The sequence below is a fragment of the Cervus canadensis genome, chromosome 6, assembly GCF_019320065.1.
Source record: "Cervus canadensis isolate Bull #8, Minnesota chromosome 6, ASM1932006v1, whole genome shotgun sequence".
In the NCBI taxonomy this organism is placed as follows: domain Eukaryota; kingdom Metazoa; phylum Chordata; class Mammalia; order Artiodactyla; family Cervidae; genus Cervus; species Cervus canadensis.
This window is the reverse complement of record NC_057391.1, coordinates 12,246,139-12,269,033: the sequence shown is the minus strand read 5'-3', so window position 1 is coordinate 12,269,033 and position 22,895 is coordinate 12,246,139. Positions and strand designations below refer to the sequence as shown.

General features: G+C 43.9%; 1 protein-coding gene across 1 annotated transcript in view; it reads right to left on the bottom strand.

The window, feature by feature from the left end:
- The window catches only part of DIS3L (DIS3 like exosome 3'-5' exoribonuclease), a 32,958-nt gene extending 10,371 nt beyond the window's left edge, over positions 1–22,587 (bottom strand). The window contains exons 1-9 of the mRNA XM_043470862.1: positions 22,177–22,587; positions 20,713–20,866; positions 11,994–12,122; positions 10,118–10,253; positions 7,617–7,793; positions 6,133–6,211; positions 4,875–5,054; positions 2,354–2,523; positions 1,129–1,290 (exon numbers count right to left, since the gene is read on the bottom strand). Of these exons, the coding sequence (XP_043326797.1) occupies positions 1,129–1,290; positions 2,354–2,523; positions 4,875–5,054; positions 6,133–6,211; positions 7,617–7,793; positions 10,118–10,253; positions 11,994–12,122; positions 20,713–20,866; positions 22,177–22,315 (1,326 nt within the window). The 5' untranslated portion in view covers positions 22,316–22,587. The remainder of the gene's footprint in view (positions 1–1,128; positions 1,291–2,353; positions 2,524–4,874; positions 5,055–6,132; positions 6,212–7,616; positions 7,794–10,117; positions 10,254–11,993; positions 12,123–20,712; positions 20,867–22,176) is intronic.
- Between the last annotated feature and the right edge of the window lie 308 nt (positions 22,588–22,895).

Below are 22,895 nucleotides of genomic sequence, written 5' to 3'. Positions count from 1 at the left end.
ATGAAGTCTAATTCATGTTTTATTTTGTTCCAACTTTTTCACTAAGCTGTCAAAACAAGTCAACAAATGATTTCGAGATACTAATGTTAAACATAAAATTTTAATAATGTAAGATATTCTAAAGTATTTTTACTATTATAGTTACTATTCTGTCAAAAATTATAATGAAAATAAGAACACCCATATGCTCTTGATGACAATGCAAACTGGCCCAATTTTTCTGGAGGACAAGCTGCCAATTCACAGCAAAAGCTATTTATATTTTTTATGCCCTTTGACTTGGTAATCTCACTTTAAGTATTACATTCCAAAGAAAATGATCAAAAGATAAAAAAAAAAAAGTGAGGCTTATGAAACATTTGAAGTAGCATCTTTTATAATACTGAAACATTAAAAAGCCCAGATGCTCAACAACTGAGGAAAGCTTAAGCAAACTAGAGTACATCAATACAGAGTAATTTGCCATCATTATTAAAAATAAGTAGGCTATGTCAACACATAGAAATAATTTTAAATGAAAGAAGCAAAAAATAGCCTGTGTGCACTATGAATATAGCTATGCAAGAATAATAAACAAGATTTATGAGGATTTTAACAGATCATAACCTGATGCAAATAGCTGATGCTTTATGTTCACACAATTTTTGTTTTCCGTAAAGGTCACAAAAATGGTTTCATAATGAGCATGATTTTTTTGACCCATGGGTCAGAGATGTATACCCAAGAAGCTGCTTCCTACAGCTTTCTGCAGGCCTCTGGTTGAATGATCAAGACAGGGAGCAGAGCCCAATGAGTCTGTAACAACTAGGTACCCATGTAATCACGGGGGATGGATGCATACTTACATCAGGAAGATACTGACATACCATTTGTTAGCACAGTTGGAAAATGTAAAAATTTGAGAGCCATGAGGCTGTAACAAACTAACTGCACTTGAAGCTGACTTCAATCTAGTTCAAACACAGAGTTTAAGAGGAGTGAACTTTTTCCATTAGCTATGGTTTAGATAGCAGTTTGTTACACAGTACAAAAATTTTTCTTTCTTACTGACAGAACAACAACAAAGGCAAACAAACAAAAAAGTAGAAAATGTCTTTTATCAGGCCAAAGGACTGGGGGAAGTCTGACCTGAGCTTCTGAGAAGGGGACCACTGAAATGCTGTTTTCCACCAGGATGGTGGCAATTTCCCCTTCCAGATCTCCGATTCTTCCTAGAACACGCACGAAATGTCCATTTGGGTACATGGATGTCGACTCCCAGGAGTCGATGCGCACGACCACCCTGAAGTCCTGCACAGAGAGGGGGAAACACGAACCCGGTGTTAGGAGCTAAGTGGGTCAGTTAACAAACAAGGGATAAACAGCATTGAGCTCCATAGAGAGGGGCCAATTTATTAATACAGATAACCATCTTCCTTTTTTCCCTTTCTGGGGTTCTTCCTGTTTTACTAAATTGCCAGATGGTAGGTAAATGCTTAGCCCAGTGCTTTGAAGGGAGGCATTACCTCACCGCACCAAGTAAGTGGGGTGCAGATGGAAGCTTGAGAAGATAGCCAACTGTGACACATTCTAGTTAATATATGCAGCCCAAGGGAAAAACCCAACTATGCACAGCCCAGATTAAATTTCAGAACAAAACATTTCAATTTTTGCGTGTTTTGGAGTTACTTTCTAATTTCTCAAGACATCTTCTGGTGGGAAGAAGGTTATCAGCGTGAACTGAACCTCACTGCCCCGTGTTCCAGCACACCACGGGTACGGAAAGCAGCTATTGCACCTGGCCTGAGAGCCCAAGTGAGGCTTCAGGAAGGCACAGGACGAGCAGGTTACAGGCTGGGGACATCCTGCTTCAGCGTCTCACTTACAAACCACAGAACACGGGCAAATCGGATGGGGGGATGCCCACACCCTTTGCCACAGTAAAGGTTAGTTTCTAACTTTCTTGTTTATGTCTTCTCTCCGGGGCTCTGTTCCTTTATGGATAATCGATTCTGTGAAGCACTGCTATATCATCCCCACAGGGCAGAGCAATCGTATTTCTGTATCACTTGCTGGAAGAAAGCTTGTTAGCACTGGCAAAGTGTATCTACTGGAAGTTTCTGTGTTGGACAGCTGGATAATGAATGTGCTCTCCAGCTGTCGTGCACAGCTCTTTCTAGGACGGTCTCTCTCTGGCCTTCCTTTATTAACCAAGGACTACTTAATAGATGGTTCTATATATTTAGAATTTTAGAAAACAGGATCTCGGAATGCCACATGCCATCAATAATTTATCCCTTCTTATGCAAAGAAGTTAACGTTTCCTGGTACTGCTCAAAAGCTGGCAGAGACAAGAGGCGAGGAGAGGAGGTACCTGGAGGGCTTCTGCTTGTTGAGTGCTGATTCGGATTTTGGGAATTCTGTAATCCCAAGGTGTAACTAGGATTTTCTGAGCATTTTTGCCCTGTGATTGGACCTCTTCTATGGACGGAAATGTCACCACATAGTCCCGCCAGTTCTTCTGAAGGATGCCTACCACTCTGCCTTTGGGAAAACAAAACAAAAGAAAGCCTTCACTGGTAAGGTGTCACCTAACTGGACTCTGACCAGCTCAGCAGCGAGGAAGAAAACAGGAAATGCGACATCCAATTTTTTCAAGCACATCCACACAAGTTGAGAGATGCAAACATTTGCCTTCCTTCTAAGAAGGATGGATCATTTTTTTTTAAGATAGGTAATTTTTAAAATAAACATTGTCAGTATGCCCCGCCCCCCACCTTTTATTTTGTGGTGTGACTTTTAGAAGCCATTATTCCCACTTTCTCTTTGGCCCTTACTTCACCAATCTCAGGTTTAGGTATGTGGGAAAAGTCAATGATTTTCACCATTTTTTTTTTTCTTTTTTTGTGACCACACTGCATGGCATGTGGGATCTTAGTTTCCTGACCAGGGATTGAATCCATGCCCCCTGCCAGGGAGGCATGAGGTCTTAACCACTGAACTGCTTGATTCAGGGAAGTCCCTGATTTTCACTTTTTTAAACCTATGCCTCTGCTGTGCATTTTCACTGTCTTGCATTTTCCTACCAGCCAAAATCATTTGGTTCAACATTATTAAGTATACAAATCATAAGTCTGGTACGTAAAACTTTTAATCAGCACAGACTGAAGTCAAGAAAAGACAAAGTGTAATAGTTGAAAGTGCTATCTTTGCTTTTCACAAGTATTTATGGAGCCCCTACTAGGGATGAGGCCCTGTTCTAGGTTCTAGTAGGGAATACAGCTATATCAGAACAAAGTCCCTGACTTCTTGGGGATTACACTCCAGTCTGGGTGTCTGTGGGGGTGGGAGGCAAATATGTGGGACAGTGAGGACTGGTAAGAGATGCAGAGTAGCGTAAGGTGGCCAGGAGGGATGAAGGGTCAGAGTGGCAGCTATTTTACATGAAGTGACTTCTGAGCAGAGACCTGAAGTGAGGAAAGGAGGTGTGAGAAGCTTTGGGGAAAGCTCGTTTCTCAGGCGGTAATGGACAAGCTGGTTATCCTGGCAGAGACCTGACAGGACCTGACGGTTTTGAAAGGATCACTGTGGCTCCCTCGTAGAGAAGACTCTCTGGGAGCAAGGACAGGCGCAGGGAGGCCAGGGAGGCGGCTGTCGGGAAAATCCCACCAGAGGTCTGAATGCACTGACTTAGGAGCCAGGTGGCAGAGGGCAGGAGTGGCTGGATCCAGACCACGCATTAGAGCTAGCATGGACAGCACATGCTGATGCGTGAATGAAGGTGAGGATAGCTCCAAGGTCCTGGGTTGACCAACTGCAAGAACAGCCTGGCCATTTACTGAGATGGGGAACAGTCGGAGAGAAACAGGTTGCTGCTGCTGCTAAGTCGCTTCAGTCGTATCTGACTCTGTGCGACCCCATGGACGGCAGCCCACCAGGCTCCCCCGTCCCTGGGATTCTCCAGGCAAGAACACTGGAGTGGGTTGCCATTTCCTTCTCCAATGCATGAAAGTGAAAAGTGAAAGTGAAGTCTCTCAGTCGTGTCCAACTCTTAGCGACCCCATGGACTGCAGCCCACCAGGCTCCTCCGTCCATGGGATTTTCCAGGCAAGAGTACTGGAGTGGGGTGCCATTGACTTCTCCGGAGAAACAGGTTGGGGGTGGGGGCAGAAATCAGGAGTTTGTTATTAGGTGTGCTAAGTTTGAGGTGCCTGTTAAGACATCCAGGGGAGGAGGCCAGTCAAACGACTGAGTAGACAAAACTGGCTGCGGAAGGGGTCTGGGCTGGAGAGACAGTCAGAGGATCGGAGGGCAGCTCCTGGGGAGAGATTGCAGAGAGGGAGGGCTCCAGAGAGGAGGCCGGGTGCACCCGAGAGGACAGTAAGGCAGGCAAGAACCAGCAAAGGAGTAAGGAGGAATCCACCAGCGGAGGAGAAGAGCCCAGCAGCCGAAGGGGAGGCAGTGCTCTGCCAGCCAAATGCTGCTGGCAGGTTCTAGGTGTCGAGGCCTGTGGGCAGTGAGGTCACCGGTGACTCTGACAAAGGACAAGAGGTAGGAGGGGGTGGTGCCTGGACGTTGTGGTTTGGGGAGAGACCAGGGAGAGAGGAACTGGAGAGAAGAGAGAGAATTCCCTTTTCAATGAGTTTCGCCAGAAACTGAAGCAGAGAAAACGGCCATAGCTGGAGAGGATGTGGGACCTAAGAGGGTTTTAATTTTGTTTTAAGGTGAGACATATTATAGCCTATTTGGGTGCTGATGAGAATAACTTGCAGAGACGGGAAACTGATAATGTAGGAAAAGAGACGATATCATATGTCAATAATTGCAGTATTTCCAGACTAAGGGGAGGAAACAGCAGCCCCCTCGGACGCCGGGCAGCCTTCGGGCGGGCTCACCTGTGGGCATGGGCTCGCTCGGGGCCTCGCCCGGGGCCCTGTCGTCACCGTCACTCTCGCCCAGGGCGGCGGTCCTCCCTTTCCACTCACTTTTAGGGAGCAGTTCGACAACCACCACGTCTCCATGAATTGAGCGGTTTCGAGCCTTCATCCCGTGGATTAGGATGTCACTGATGAGATCTGTTTGGGGAGCAGCACAGAGAAACCCCATAAAGCCAAGGGGAAGACCACACCGGTGAGGCCCTTCAAACATAATCCGTTCAAGATCTAATCAGCATTATTGCAAATAAAAGCTCCCTCCTTTCAAAGATGAAGTCAAACAAGGCAAACTTTTGCTCTGCAGGTTAGGAAGGAAGAGACGCTGCTTCTAGGCCATGCTGTATAATGTGCTTTCATAAAGCCACCCCCAACCATCTTTTTTTTTTTTGGCCCCACCACTTGACATATGGGATCTTAGTTTCCCAACCAGGGATCAAATCTGCATCCCCTGCCCTGGAAGTGTAGAGCCTTAACCGCTAGACTGCCAGGGAAGTCCCTCAACTGTCTTTTAAGGTAGCTTCCCTGCATGAGACAGGGTCAGCCCACACTGGGACTCGGCCCCATACCTTCAGGGGCCACGCGGCCAGGGAGCGGTCAGCAGGCTGTTGAACTGCAAATACTACAGAACTAGAAGCCTGATGAGAAGCCTGGAGAAAGCCACTGCTTCTCACTCTCCTCCAGCCTCACCCTGTCACTGCAGAACTAACAGGGCACTCTAGTATGATACAATTTATTCACACAGTTTTTCATCTATGTTACTTTTTAAAAGACTCCAATGAGGCAATAAAGCTCACTGATGCAGTACAGGACAATGTCTTAAAACCTCACAGGCTCAGCCCCACTGCTTACCAGCTGCACCATCCTGGTACACCCGGTAGTTACTTTGCTTCTTTGTTGTTAAATTTCTTCATGTGTAAAAGGCAGTAGACAATAACAATACCTACTTTAAGTGCTTAGAATAGTGTCTGATACATAGGAAGCACTCAAGAAAATAGTAGCCATTACCATTTTTTAGAGTCATTACCAAAAAATCAGAAATTATAGACAAAAAAGCTAGGGAAGAAAAAAAAAAAAACACAGCCCATGACCCCACACAACCAGCGTATCTGAGGATATCTCACACGGCTCATATGGAGTGACAATCTCAACTTTGCTTCCTTCGGTGTGTAATTTCAGAATAAAAAAGCAGTCTGGAAATTCATGTAAGGTTATACTGAACCTGAATCTTTACTGCTGGCTCCTTGAAGTCGAACAAAAGCTTCCATTTGGGCTCTGTGCTTGTTGACGTTCAGAGTTCCCTAAAATCAAAATCAATATGAAAAGCTTCTTCCCTGTCTGTTTTAACCTCCAAAAGGTACAGCTCAAAACTTTTAGGAAAATATCCCCATTATATTCTTATAAGGTTTATGATCCCTTTCTTTAGGAAGAATAATTCATCACCAATGTTTATTTTCTCCAGAGAATGTACCATCATTTTGACCTACTCTTAGCTGTACCAAGTGTTGTTAAGTGCTACGATTTATCTTATCTAAGTGAGGAGCAATCTTTACAATATCTTCTTCCCCAAAATATCCTCTCAGGGATGCTGTAAACGTCATTACCAGTTGGAAGCATTAGCCTCTCCAACAGATATAGTTTTTAAACACCCACATTCAGGGACTTCCGTGATGGTCCAGTGACTAAGACTCCTTGCTCCCAATGCAGGGGGGCCTGGGTTCAAATGCTGCTCGGGGAGCTAGATCCCACATACTGCAACTGAAAGTTCACATGTCACAGCTAAAAATCTCACGTGTCACAACAAGGGTCAAAGATCCCGCAAATAAATAAATAATAATATAAAAAAACCCTATACTTTAGGGAGGGAGTTTAGTGTGGTAGGTTCAGCCTAAATCTATATAAAAATCTGTATGTAAGATATTTGTCAGAACAGTTCTGTATCTTGACTGTGGTGGTAAATGCACAGATTTACATGTGATAAACCTGCCCGCGTGCACACAGGCACGCACATACACAGAGTAAAGCACAAAGAACTGTTGAAATCTGAATAATAATCTTGATTTCCTCTCAAGACCCTGATAGTATTTGGGTCCTGGGTCCTGAGATAACACACAGACACACTTGAAAGGGGCAGGAAAATGGGAAAGGCATGAGGAAGCCAAATTTCAACAATTTTACAATTCTGCCAAACCTCCAGACCTTAATGCAAAAATATATTCTCTTTCCCAGGGACGTGCATGCTAAGTCACTTCAGTCGTGTCTGTCTCTGTGCGACCCTATGATCTGTAGCCCACCAGGCTCCACTGTCCATGGAATTCTCCAGGCAAGGATACTGGAGTGGGTTGCTGTGTCCTTCTCCAGGGATCTTCCTGATCCAGGGATCGAACCAGCATCTCTTACATCTCCTACACTTGCAGGTGGTTCCTTCACCACTTGTGCCACCCAGGAAGCCCATGGGAGGCATTTAAAGGCTACCCGTGTGATGCTCAGTACGTAACCTAATTAAGAACACTAGAGAATGGCTCCAAACCCAAGGGTGATGCCTGCGGAGGGGACTCCCACATCACCTTGAACATTGGCGACTCTGGCTTACTGAGGCCATCTTGCTGACAGCTTTTGAAATCAGAGGCCTGGGACAGGACCTAATAAAGAAGAGAAGGAAACACGCTGGCTGGCCCTGTGCTGACTCTCCATCACCACCCTCACCTGGATGTAGCGCCCAGACTTGATGCCGGCTTCTAGCACTTCCAGGGGTACATGTTCTGGGTACTCCTTCCCGTGGCTCTCCTGACTCTCATTCTCTCTTTCTCGTCGAGACTGAAGGATAGACTCACAGAGCTCATGGGCGGCCTTTAAATCAGGCCAAAAATTGTCCAGGTAGTTCTGCATTTAATAAAGGCACAAGAGAAACGTGGTCAGAAGATAAAGATTCCGTTAAAGCAGCATTACGAAAACTCCCGAATAGGAACTGCTGGCATGCAGTTTTGAAGAGGTGTTAAATGGGCAGTACCCTCCCAAGCCTCACGCTACCGGTTCATTTTCTACCATCTCATTAATCCCGGCAGCCTTGCCCAAGGAACTGAGGGAGGCTGTTCCTATTGTGGAATGCTTCTGCCCTCTGATCACTCTGCATTTTCAGATCTCCCTCACTCTCCACAATCATGCAAGTATGTGCACACGTCCAGGCTGCCTGTCTTTACAGGGATCTCATTGCTGCCGTGAATGGAGACCCCAGTGAATGGAGAGGAAAAGCTCCTACATGTGCACTTTTTCTTTTCATCTTGAAATGCTTGAGATTTATAAGAAATCTAAATAACCTGGCAAAAAATGGTGAGGAGTAAAGTATAATAAGACAGAGTCTCCCCTCCCTCAACCTACAGGCAATCTCCGATGCTCAGAGAGGAGGAAAGAGGTTTCTGCTCTTTGGTGTTAGGCTTTCCAGCCTCATAAACTCCCTGAGGACCACATCTTCTTTTGTGACTATACAGATAAGAGTCACAATATTCATGTGGAGACACTTGTGGGGACACTCTATCAATATGATGACCTAGTATGAAACATAATTCCCAAACAAGTGTCAGGGTCCCCTCCAAGTAGAACATTACTGAGTATTATTGTACTTCTTGGTGTAACTTGCAGAGAGGCCCTAGATAAGACACCAAGGTCACCACCTAGAGGAGACTGGTGTGGCGAGGCTGCCTGTGCTTCATCTACTTCCTGTATCCAGGCTACATGCCCTCACTTTTCAAGAGGAGTTTATTGTCCTCACTCCTTCCAACCTACCTTCAAGTCTCCACAGAAGATTCTGGGCTTCCTGCTCATCTGAACTTCACAGTATCTCTTTTTATCTGCTATCATACACTGCTATAAAGCCCTCGGTTACACAGTTTGCTTAGGAAATGCTATACAAAATCAAACTGTACTTATGCTACTGGGCTACAGAGAAAAGTAATTTTCACAAAAAGTAGAAAAACGTAATTTTAGTCAACTGTCCTCTGCAGGAACAAGACATGATGTATTGCAACAGAAAAAATAAGTGACACTGCCATTAATATCCAGCGCCCCTGGATTTTTCTGGCATGTCAGAACACTTTTTCTTTATAGCAGGGCCAAGAAAATTCTATTGGCAAATCTTTAGCAATACATGCACATGGGAACCTTTATAGGATCTACAATTCAAAATCCAACTAGACGTTTTGTAAACTGACAGGGGTAATGGAGGGCCTCATTCCAGTTTCTGAATCAAAAAACAATATTCACCATTGAAACCTGATCGACCAACTGGGCAGGCAGAAGTGGCCAGTAATCTTTTGAGAGATTAACAGGCATCCTATTCTCCAAAAAGGTACCTAAGAAATAGGAGGACTGTGTTGGTCAGAAAGCTCAAAAAACCGTCACTGATAATGCCGCTCCTGTCTGTTACATGGACACCAAGCTGGTCCAACAGCCTTCACAGAAGTAGTATCACAGGTCACCCTTCCCTTTACCCTTACTGACCCACGCCCAAGGTCACAAGCAAAGAAGTGTGAGGGACAGTGGAACAGTAGAAAAAGAAGACTGACCTTTAAAACTATGTTTTGTGTATATTCAGCAAAACAGTTTTGGAGTCAACAGAGCATAGTGATTAAGAGCTTTGGAGTCAGACTGCCTGGGTTCTTATCCCAGTTCTATCACTTTCTCTCTGTGACCTTGGGCAAGTTGCTTTAGCAACTTTCTGGGCTTCAGTTTCCTCTCCGATAAAATGGGGATACTAACACCTGTCTCAAAGGGTTGTTAGAAGTAAATGAAATAATATGCTCAGAACAGTGCCTGGCATAGATAAATGCTGGCTATTATTTTTAGGTAGAACCATGTAAAACTGCCATTTTGTAAATAAAAAACAACAGAATATTGGCAATTTTATAAGATTCAACTTATTATCATTACTACTACTATTATTGTTATAACTCTAAACATGTGTTCACTGTCAGTAGGGGTTTACTGGTCTGCAGTCTTAGAAACTGTAGGCCTTACAGTCACAGGGAGTTTGCCCAAATTTTCCAAAGATAAGATTAATTAGGTGGAGAGTGATAAAGACATGGAACTTCTTAAAGTCTTCATTCTTTATTTTCCCTTTTCTGTACTGCCAAAGGGATCCAGAGGCTTATGAGCACCACTGTGGAAGTGAACACACACACACACACACACACACACCCAGCTGGAAATACCTTGAAGGAAATCACAAACACTCCTTCTGTTTCACTTCCATACTGCTGAATTGCCTCTTCATCTTCTGTCACCATAACGATGGGCATCCTATGCTGGCAGTGGTGATAGTACCAAGCGGCTGCATTGTAGATGCTCCTAGAAAGCAAGGGGCACGTGAGCCCTCCCAAGGCAGACAAAGCCAAGCTCTTGATCAGAACTTCATACTTGGCTTTCAATCTGCTACCCTTTGGTTTATACAGACAACCATTCACTCATTCAACACATACTTCCTGAGCACCCATTATAAACATGTCCTGAATTGGGTCCTCTGGGGGATAAGAAGAATCAGAAAGTGCTTGAGATCTCTTGTTCTCACCTCATCCATTTCTTGATATGGCCTAGAAACCATGAGGCTCTGCCACCGTTAACACCTTTTAATTGGAGGGATGAACCACATAGCACCACAAACAAGCCTTTGGCTAAGAGCAAAAGTAGACTGGATGCAAGTAGCTGAAGATCATAACCCAGTAAAGACAAAATCCAACATGCTACCACGTGAAACGTCTGAAAATCTTCCTGACGAGAATCTGAATTGAAAATGGAGTCTAGGTCTGGAGAACATATTCAAGAAAGGATCGTGTTTCCAATGAAGTGGATGGACTTGGAAAGTCAGTTTCAATAGGCATCTGTCTCCCTTTCTGCAAATGAAGATGCTATGTAAGGTTCCTTTAGTTCTGGAATTAAAAAATATTCACTCAGTACTGACTGTGTGCAAGGCTGTGTAGTTAGTAAGTGTGAGTCCTCACACGTGACCCAATCTAGGAAAAGATTTGCTTTTCCCTTTCTGGTGTTGAGCCCTGTGGGAACTTAGTCCATTAAGGACTCAGTATATATCAGTGCTTATTTTGCTTTAGAGAATTTAAATATTTAATGGCTACACAGACAAAGAATTACAAGGAAAAAGATGATGTAAATATTTTGTATGGATAAGCTATTTTAGAACTACAGTCTATTTTGCCTTCTACAGAAGAGTGTAGCAGAAGCTATGGGTGCCCAGCACCTGCACCCTGAGGCTGCCTCTGACTTCAGCTGAAGCGGGGTGACAGTTCCATCCCTTCTTAAGGGCCTGCTGACTGGAGTTAACACCCTCAGGGAATGACCCTCAGCTACAGTGGTAACTAAGTGCCTTCGCCTCCACCCTTGGAGGTGACTTCTGGGGTACACTCTGCCTTCTTTCTTAGAGGTTCCCAGCAGACAGAGCCTCAGTTTCCCTCAGCAGTAACACATCCTTTACTGGTTTCCCTCCGTCTATGCATCACTCTCCCCCGTTCCTCATTCCTGCTTCTGGGAATTGCTTCTCACATTAACAACTCATCTCCCAAGTCCTTGCCTCAGGGCTCTGCATTTAGGTGGACTCAACTATGACCCCTCACTTCCTAAAACAGCTTGACTAGAATTAAACTATGCGTTTCAGTTTAGTAAGACTGGTGGATATATTAAAGCAACTTAAACCAGAGAAAGTGAGATGATCTTGGCTTAAAAGTAGGACCTCTCCCTCCACCTCCCCCCACCCCGCCGCCACACACACACACACACACACACACACACATACACACCCCTGCATTAAAGCTGTGACTTCTGGATCCTATTAGCCTTTAGGGGCCTGGAGCAAACTTAACTCTAGGCATCTGTATCTCCTTAATTACAATTTCTAAAATTGTATTCAAATGACATCTCTAGAATATTGACACATTAAGCATTTCAGTATTAATCACAGTTCCAGAATAATTGTTGGTTTGTTCTGGCATTCTGTTTAGATCAACTCCCAAATAACCAGTGATAGAGAAATGAAAGAAGCTGATAGGGTGAAAACCCAGCTATTATTCAGGACCATACCTGCTCTGCCACTTCTCCATGGACTCCCCTCTTTCCCGAGGGAGATAGCAGGACTGCTGAAATTCATTAGCGAAGAGGACACAATCATGACGTGCATCCTTTAGGAGATTTCGCAATTTGTTATACTGTCTGTGACACAGAGAAGAAGAATAAATCTCACGTAGCATGTACTCATCTCCTGCCAGCTCTTGCTAAGGTTCAAAACAGATGAGGTATTTTAGAGTGAAAGATTGATTATTTAAAACCCAAGAAACATTTATATTGGCCTTGGTGTGTGCAGTGTGCTTGGCTGTTGTTTCTCCATTTCACCTCCTGGAATGGGTGTGGGCAGAGCCTCATTAGTTAGTTCGTGGATCAATTAAATTCCTCTACATCCCTTTCCCTTTCTGAGACCTCTGGCTGTTTATTATGTAATTATACGAACTTGCCTCATGTAGCCCCTTAGTCAAAGGCTCACAGAGGCAAGCAGAGTTTAGGGCTGTATTTTTGTACTTCACTTTATTCCATAAATGGCATTGGGTATTAATACATTTTATTTTTTGCTGGCAGACCTGGAAAAGGCATGTAAGGTAAGTTTGGGGATTTATCTGTGAATTTTATTGATGCAGCCACACCATTTACATGAATGAAGGCTAGCTTCATATGTCAGACAACTAACAGAAAGTTTTAAGGTTTTTCCCCATCAGGAGATCTTCCTGTGAATCTCAGCCAAAGCAAATAAAATGTGAAGTCTCATTTAAGTCTGTTTCTAAGAAGGTGCTTTTCAATTGTCTTGGTAATATGAAATATATAATATTCACAATTATTTTAAAGGAAATCAATTATTTATTTTAAAATGGATTAATATTAAATCAGATGTTAAATTAACATATAAATTATCCAAGGTAGATGACTGGCATTTAATATAATAAAATTTGTGTCCTTGCATTCCTACTTCCAGCCTGCCACCATGGATTTTTAAAAATGAGTCTTTTCATTAAAGCAAAGCCAGAATTTCAAATTTTTTCCTCTAAATAAATGCTAACTATCAAATCTGTATCATCTCAACACTTCATTGGAAAACAAGAAACACATTTTACTTTCTTAGTAATTCTAATTTTGAGCCACTTTAAAAGGAATCAACAACAAAAAGAATCATCAAGTACAACTTATAAAACTGTCCTAATGAACAAAAGGATTCAGTTTCATTTATGTGAATGGCAGCTTTCCTTAATAGAATTCCACTTGTGTAAACAAAAGCTGCCCCTTTCTCCTGGAAATGCCTAGAACATATTAAATTTATAACTTTCCCACTTTCACAAAGATACACTTAAAATAATTTTTCAAAACCTTTTAGAATATGCATAGAAGAGTCTCCATCACTGTGCTAACAAGACCCAGACCCTCCTTACCAGGTGGTTAGGCAAGGACTTTCACTTTCTGCTTCACACATTTCTGTCATGCATGAATTTTTTAAATGAGTACTATTCTTGTTAAGCAATAAAAAATTTGAGAAGAGGTTTTATAAACACCTGAAATTTGTTAATTCAGAGAAAATACTGAAAAATTATTGCCTGTTTTTCCTGATCTCTTCCAGTTTTTTGCTCCCTTTAGCCATATCCCTAATAAAGCACCTGAGTTCCACGCAGGTATTGGCTGCACTATACCAGACTAAACACCTTCCAGTTAGTAAACTCCTTCTTTGTGCTCCACTGAATGCCCTCAGGGGAACCACCAAGATATCCCTGATGCTGCCCTTCATCTGCATGGTCCTGCTCATGGTGGACGCAACATAACCATCCATTCCTCAAAAAAAAAGTCAAAACTATAACTACCACATGTCCCAGCAATCCACTTCTGGATACAGACCTCAAAGAACTAAGAGCAGCATCTCAAAGAGATATTTACACACCCATGTTCATAACAACATTATTCATATTAGCTAAAAGGTAAAACCTGCCCAAGTGTCTACAGAGGAATGGATGGATAAACAAAATGTGGTCTATACATACCATGGACTGTTACTCAGCCCTAAAAGAGAAGCTCTGACATATTCTACAACACAGATGACCCTTGAAGACATTGTGCTGAGTGAAACAAGCCGGTCACAAAAGGACAAGCATTGTATGATTACACTTATATGTATTTCCCTGAGGAGCCAAATACACGGAGACAGAAAGGACAGTGGTTGTGTGGGGGTGTGGGGGGGTGTGCAGGTCTTGGGGGAGGGGAATGGGGAATTAACACTTAATGGGTTTCAGTTTGGGCAGATGAAAAAGTTCTGAAGGTGGCATATTACAACAGTGTCAGTGTATTCAATGCTACCAAATGGTATACTTAGATAGGGGTACATTTTATGTTATATATATTTTACTGTGATTAAAAAAAAAGCTACACTAATTGTCAAAACAAAATAAAACCACAAAAAAAGATAGAACAACCCATTTCAGTGGGATAAGTGCCATGAAAGGCAATGCGCAGGGTGTGATGGGAACCCAGGAGGGAGGGAACAGACCTGAAGGATGGGTGAGCAGTAAGTGGACAAAGGGCCCCAGGGAGGAAAGAGAGGGGACAGAAGGCTCGAGAGAGCAGATAGCACGCTTCCTTCTTATATCTCTAGTACTTAACCTGCGGCAGGTACTCAAAAAATGTCTTCCAAATGAGTCAATGAACTCACAACCGGTTGCTACAACAGTGAACCAAACATAAGGTACAAACGCCCTGGGACAAACTCTGACATTTTCAGGACCCAGTTGCTCTTTTGCTAGGCTTCGCATACCTCACTGCATTGGTTAGCACACCCATACTCTAAACCTGGGACTTCTCGAATCCAGTCTTCTCCAAATACCTGATGCTCCACAAGCTAGAACCAGGGGGGCTTACCACCAAATAAGTGAAATGACAATCCTTGCCAATGTTTAGAAAAATCTATCACTTAGCAAAAAGAATTTTCTCAATTTGAAGTTCTACTCCCATATATTTTCCTTAGACTTTTAGAGTGTGCTTCCATTTGTCAGCTACCTATCAGCCAGATAAAACAAATGAACAAATGGCATGAGAATATTAATGGCGAAAGCAGGAAACAAACAGCGAATCACTCTGAGTGTGACAGTCAAGGGCTCTTGTAGGCATGTGGGCTTATGGTTATAATTTAATAGCATATCCATAGAATCCAGTCATATATTTTGCTAGTCAGGGCTGGTGGTGCACACGATGGAATGAGATATATGAGCATCCTGCATGGAGCCAGCAGAGAACATCACAGTGCCTTAACCAAATCTGACCTGAATGACAGGACAAGAGTTTCAAATAGTCAAGTACAATAAAATGATCTGAAGTTTAAAAAACTTCCAGTCTTACAGAAAAACCCTAGTTTCCTGGTCTGGCTAAAGTGTTTTCTAAATCTCCATTATCTACAGACAGTTGCTCAGGGGACAGCAAAACTTACCTTTTCTAGACTGATTTTTTTTCTATTTTTATTCAATAGTGATCTTATCTGCAGACTCAACATTCCTTCCCCTGCTGACTCCTCTCTCTGGGGATTAGAAGTGGGCGTCATACAATCAGTGGGAGATGTACAAGGAAGTGGGCTCCGTACTCAATGCTGCACTTCTTCAGTTTTTGCAGAACTTGGGTGAGGTCTCCTAGACTTGCTTTCAGAGGTCCCTAAGTTTTCTACAAGAATTTCAAAAATTTCTATTTCCATTTATATTAGGTTGTATTCTTTCTTTAAAAAAAAACTTTTTTTTTTACTGTGGTAAAAGTCATATAATATAAAACGTAGTAGCTTAACCATATTTAACTTATAGTTTAGTGACACTAAGTACATTCAACCTGTGCAACTCTCATCCATCATCCATCTCCCAAATTATTCACCTTCCTAAGCTGAAACTCTGTCCCCATTATACACTAACTCCCCATTCTCCTCTCCCCCCGCACCCCCCACCCCCACCCCAGCCCCTGGTATCTATCAATGTACTTTCTGATTGTGAATTTGACTATTCCAGATACCTTGTATAAGTGGAATCAAACAGTATCTGCCTGCATTAGGTGATATTCTTAAAACATTTCAAATGGAGCATATTTTGGACCAGGCCTCTAGCTGCAATGCCATTTGGTGTCAGGGCCTGCCCTTCTGGAAGCCTCAAAGACACCTCAAACTCAAGACCTCCACCCTCCCACCCCTGACCTCCTCCAGTGTTCCCCCTCTGTATCGGGTTACACAAGCCAGAAACCTTAGTGACATTCTTGACACTATCTTCTCCCTTATCTCACTTACATAAATCCATCACTAAACCCTATAGATTTAAAAAAAAAACCAGTTGCTTTATTGAGATATGATCCATAAAATTCACCCTTTTAAGATATACAATTCAATGGTTTTTAGTGTAGTCCCAGAGTTACGTAACCTTACCATTATCTAATTCCATTTTTATCAGCCTCCAAAGAAGGCTTACACCCATCAAGCAGTCACTTCCCATTCTCTTTGACTCAGCCCCTGGCAACTACTAACCTACTTTCTGTCTCTTGGATTTACCTATTCTAGGCATTTTATATAAATGGAATCATACAATATAGGATTTCCATGTGTGTGGCTGGATTCTTTCACTTTGCATAATATTTTCAAGTCCATGTTATAGCATTTATCACTACTTTATTCCTCGTTATGGCTGAATAATATTTCATTGTATGGTTAAACTACCTTTTGTGTAACCATTATCAGTAGCTGGACATTTGGGTAGTTCCCATAGTTTGGCTATTATGAATACAGCTCTTATGAACACCTGTTTCCAAGTTTTTGTGTGGACATGTTTTCATTTTGTTATATACTTACAAAGTTCTATAGATCTTACCTACTAAACAGCTCTTAGAAAAGTCTATTTCTCTCCCTGTCTCTAAGCCAGCCACATCTCTCACGTGAACTAAAGCAAGTGCCTCCTCTTCTTTTCTCCAAGCCTCTTTCCTACTGGCCCAGTAATCTTTTTAAAATTGGAATTTGATCATGTTATCCCCCTCGCTTAAAACCCTTCAGCACATCCCTGAGGCCCACAGGCCCTATCTTAGTCCAGTCCAGGGCCCTCGCCTCCCTCCTTCTCCAGTACTCCCTCCCCCGACCTTGCATGGCACAGTTTCCTTGCCTGGAAAGCTTTTCTCCTTTCTTTGCCTGGGACTCACATGTCCCTCAGAGCTCAACACAGGCCTCTCACCCAGGAAAGCTTCCCCTCCGGTGCCCAGTCTGGGCTCTCCTGAGCCAAGTCCCCACGCCTCAGCATGCCTGTCACAGCTGTACTTCCCATCTGTGTCTGAGTGTGTGTTACCGCCTGTCTCCCCATCAAGGGCACGTCTGCTTTTGTCCCCCACTGTATCCTCAGTGCTAGCACAGTTTCTGACACACAGAATCTCTCAGATACACAGAGGAACACCTTAACACAGGAGTGATGTCAGCCTTACAGGGCATCACATGAGCTCTCATTAAATAAGCATTTGAGGATTATTAGATGGCAGAACGTGTGATTATTCCGATCAAAAACTTGAAATTCCTCATACTGTTTTGCACAACATACTTATGAGAACAGGCATTTTCTGCATTGATATTATTGAAATCAAGCTACAAAATCATATTAAATATAGAATCTATGTCTATAGACAGAGGCAGTGTGTGAGTACTTAGTCGCTCAGTCATGTCTGACTCTTTGAGACCCCATGAACTGTAGCCTGCCAGGCTCCTCGGTCCATGGAATTTTCCAGGCAAGAGTATTGGAGTGGGTTGCCATTGCCTACTCCAACAGAGGCTGTGTCTTTCCATTATTAAACCCAGCTCTGGTGATTTCATTTCAGTAAAGCAATGTCATTGGTCCCCTTAAATTAATGTCCATTTGCAGTTTTCTGATTTTGTAGCTTTGTTTAATTTGAAGGTCTGATTTGGGTTTACGGTTGCATTAAGTAGTTAGGTATGAGGATTTATGCCTAAATTTATGTTGAAACATATTTAAGTAACTTAATTTAAATTAATGCTGCTGCTGCTAAGTTGTTTCAGTCGTGTCCGACTCTGTGCGACCCCATAGACGGCAGTTCACCAGGCTACCCCGTCCCTGGGATTCTCCAGGCAAGAACACTGGAGTGGCTTGCCATTTCCTTCTCCAATGCATGAAAGTGAAAAGTGAAAGTGAAGTTGTTCAGTCGTGTCCGATTCTTAGCGACCTCATGGACTGCCGCCGACCAGGCCCCTCTGTCCATGGGATTTTCCAGGCAAGAGTACTGGAGTGCATTGCCATTGCCTAAATTAACGCTGGGTATCCATGAGAATTTCTTTTCTTTTAGAAACAAAGTTGACTCTGTTACTCATGTTGAGTAACACTGATGTAGGATGGAGAGTTAGATCACGTTGACCTCTGAGATCCTCTCCAGCTGTAACACTTTGATCTCAGTCTTATGTTATGTACTAAGACACTGAGGCTCATACTATACAGATGGTAATTAGGAAGGAGTCAAAAGGAGAAAGTAAGGCATCCTTCTTCCAGACACTAGAGTAGACCAGGTATTTTCACTTGACAAAACTTACCTAAGCAATAATGTTCCTAAAAGCATGCTAAATAGAATTAATTATTTACCAGCCTCTCAAAAATCTCTAAGGAAGAACTGAAAAACAAAACTTTTCCCAACATTAAATGAAGCAAAGCACCAGAGAGCCTCTGCTAGGCCGCAGGCATGCCAAGTCACTTCAGTCGTGTCCAGCTTTTTGTGACCCTATCGACTGTAGCCCGCCAGGCTCCTCTGTCCATGGGGATTCTCCAGGCAAGAGTACTGCAGTCGGTTGCCATGCCCTCCTCCAGGGGATCTTCCCAACCCAGGGATCGAACCTGCATTTCTCATGTCTCCTGCATTGGCAGGCGGGTTCTTTACCACTTCTGCTAGGCCACCTTTGGTTAAACACAAATACTCAAATGATTTACGTGTAACACTTATGAAGGCCAAATTAATCAAGCATATCTCCTGAATCTTACACATTCAATGGCTGTCATCAACTATAAAGCTAGCTTTTAAAATATGACACTTTCCAGGGCTTAGGTAACTTCCTTTAGCTATTTCAACCTGAATACACCTGCTGGTCGCCTAACGGGTAAATAAAGCACCAAGTCCCAAAGCTGCATTCTTTTTGCTGCTTCTTATTTCTTGTCAGCAGTCATGTTCATTTCCCTGCATTGAGACCAGTCTCAAAACTATTTCCTTCAGAAGGCATTTTAAACTCCCACACCCCATGTTCACGTCTGCACTTTGCACAGTCCACATTAAATCATCTTACATGTGGCCAAGGCATGCCACAATTACCTTCTTGCTTCTTGCATCTAACTCCAACAAGACAACAAGTTTGTTGAGAGGGGGACCAAGACTTCTTTTTGTACTTCAGAAGGCCTGGAAGTAGGAGCTCAAAAAATGCTCACCAAAACCAGGGAGCTACCCTGTGAGTCTGTTCCGTGACTCTTCAGCTTTTGTTTTCACAGTTAGTACATTCAGAGACACGATGGAGTAATGGAAAACCAGCAATTTTTCAAGTTAACTACTTTTTAAATGTTCAGGCAAAAAGACTATTTAAATTCCAATTCTTTGCTTTCAAATGTCCCAGGAATTGGTTTTTAAAACAATCCTTAATATTAAAAATATTTTAGAAAACAGAAGTTGAAAAGCCTCAGCAGTGTGTTAGCAACTCACACTATAACAGCAAATTGATTTTAGTAGCAGAAATTGAAATACGACACCTGGAGCAGCATTTAAACCTGGATGCATATAAACATTTATATCTTTGTGTCTGAATAAAATCAACTTCAAGCTCATATAAAAATATTCTATCTGAAAAACCTGCACACAATCAAGTACATGTGTATTTTTTGAACTGAGCACATAATAAGGACAACTTATCATTTTCATATACAAATAAACACACTTCATCTTTTACTACCAACGTCTGAAAACACTACAACATTTAAAAAAGAATAAACATAATTTCTGCTTAACTTGGGGTGTGCAGAGGTTGGGTGTATAATTCTAATATGCTGTTTCCATACATCAAGTTCAAATCATACATTTTTTCCCAACGTAAAAGAAGCAAAACCATTTATAGTGTATTTATTTAAAAGGTGAAAAATGGTTCTTCCTTTACTTATAAGGCAAGCATTTTAGACTGAGTTCAATCAGAAATTCTTGTTTAGCAAATACAATTACTATGGTTGGTGGTTATACCAGTAGTCTAAAAATAAAACAATTCTGGTTTCATTGAATAAATCACAAGTGATTAAATAAATTTATAAAGAAATTTGCCTCCCCAATAAAGGAGTGTCAGATTTTAAAACACTTTCTTTTTCCCAGGGGGAAAATAATGTATGATTCTGAAACAATGTATCTATAAATAAGAAGATTAAATAATATGCAGTTTTCAACCAGAAGTAAGCAATAGGTCTGCTACTATAAAAATGCAAACCAAAAGCCAAGAATCTTAAATACCCACATTCTGGGGACACTGCAGTTTATTGATTTACAGTCATATCTTTGGGCCAGGTGTTGAAGAAGAAATATAAAAGAATGTTACTGCATTCCTCATCAGCAAAGAAAATGCCAAATTAGTCCAAAAAGTCCTTTCTGATGAAAATAATGAATTCCTCCCCTCTCTCTCCAACAAGGGACCTTTTCTAAAGGGGAAAAAAAACCCTGCACCATAAATAAATAAATAATGCAAAACAGATACCTCCGGCCTCTTTGACGCTGCACAGCTTGACAAGCCGTTTGCATGAAAACAATTCCCTTCAACTCAGGAAACTCAAGGATCTCAAGGTAATCTTGAACGACTTTCCAATCTGGAACCATGTAATGAGTCACATCACTGGACAAGAGTTTTCCATCTGAAGCATAATTCAAAACGGAAGAGATCAGACAGCGTTTGCAAACCTGGTTTATTATGATTTCAATGTCACGGTGTCCCCATGTGCAGAACAACTTCTAATCTTAGCAACACTGTGAAGTTTTTAAAAGAAAAGACAAATCCACTTTGGTAGAGGTAAATTCAGCACCTTCATTTTTCTGAAGTTATGATAAATAAAAGCTCAATGTGGTCTATGGTGTTGCCAGTGGTGCAGAAGGTGACAGATTAAAAAACAAAAACAAGCAAATCCTCAGCACAACTTAACTATTTTTGTGTTAACTCATCGACCTACACTCACATTCCAGTGGGGCACCACAAATAAACATGTGAACCACTTGCTTATGCCCAGGCATTTCAAGTCGCTTCTGTTTCAAGCTTGCGAATGTGCTCAGAAGTCTCCTTGGGCCAGGAAGGCTGAATTGACTAGAAAAGATGCTCAGTGCAAGCAGGGGCAGAGGTGGGACTTCCACCCAGCCTGTGTCTCGGAGCTGGTTAGCCAAGCTGTAACTGAAATGTTCACCTTAACCATAAGCTGAGGATCCCAGATATTGGCTGAAAAGGACTACTATGCTCCTCTCCCACCAGAGGGAGGAGAACCTGCCGCCCCAGCCACCCCAGCAGCCTAGAAATCAAGCGGAGGAAGGTGTCGCGGGCAGCCGACCCAAATCCAGTTTCCCCATGACCTTCCTGGACGACGAGGGCCCAGATGAGTCACAAATCCTACAGTCAAGAGGGCTCTCCACTGGGTCAATGTGTGAGGCCTCGGTGCTGGTAGGTCAGAAAACGGGTGGGGAGCGAAGCTAAGGACAACGAGAGCAGCAGCGGCGTTTGCTCCCGCGCCCCGACTGGCACTGCAGGGCCCACGGCTTCGCCGCCGCGAGCCTGGGGGCCGGACGCTCCCGCGCCCACAGGCCCCTCGGAGAGCCCCCACACCAGGCCTCTGCGGGGCGGGGGCGCCTGCCCCTCGGCCCTTCGGCTTCCCGGGGCAGAGCAGACCGCGGAGCCGTGGCCCGGACCAGCTCTCGGAGGTCTGGAAGCCGCCTGCCCCTTGCGCGCGACCGGCAGCCAGGTCGGAGGTGATGCCTGGAGGCCGGCGGAGGCCCGGGGGCCTCGGACTCTGCGCCTCTGGGCCGCGCCCTTCCACCTCAAGGCCGACGCTCTACCCCGGCCCCGCCGCCCCAGCTCCAGCTCCTGCCCGGCCTCGGCTCCCCGCGCTCCAGCCCCGGCCACCCCGCTCCCGCCCGACCTCGGCTCCCGGTGCCCCCAGCCCTCCGCACCCCGGGCCCTGACCGTTGTGGCAGGTGGCGGGCTGCGGGCAGAGCTGGCTGTTGCAGGGCACGCTGGGCCGCAGGTAATGCTCCCGCACAATCCGCAGCGTCCGGCCGTGGAAGGTCCTCAGAAGCAGCACCTTCTCCCGCTTCTGCAGCATGCTGGCCGCGCCCAGACAGAGTTCCGGGCCCCGGAAGGCGCCCGCTCCCCGAGCGGCCGGGAAGCAGCAGCCGCGGCGCCGCGCGGGCGGAGGCGAGGCCGAGGCTTCGGGCCCGCCCCCACGGCCTGGTCTCCGCGGAGCTCCAGGCGGGCAGGCTCTCCCGGCGGCGGCCTGAGTGCTCCGGGCTCCCCACCGAAAACCGCCCTAACGGCCCGAACCCCGGTGTTGAGAGCAGCAAGAGGCCCGCGGTGTGGGTTCTCCAGCCGGGCTCACAGTCTCCCCCCAGCCATGCCTCAGTTTCTCCCCTCCTTAACGGTTGCCTGGGGGTGGAATTGCCTGGGAGGGGCTGGAAACCACGCAAAAGACTTCAGGGAGACGAAAATAAAACAGATCTTCTAACACGTTCGATGGGGTTAGGTCCTGATAAACCCATCTAAGTTGAAAATCCATTTAACACACCTAACCTACCCAACATCACAGCTTAACGCAGCCTATCTTAGATCTGCTCAGAAAACTTACTTTGGCCTAGAGTTAGGCGGAATCATCTAACACAAAGCCTATTTATGACATTGTTGAATAC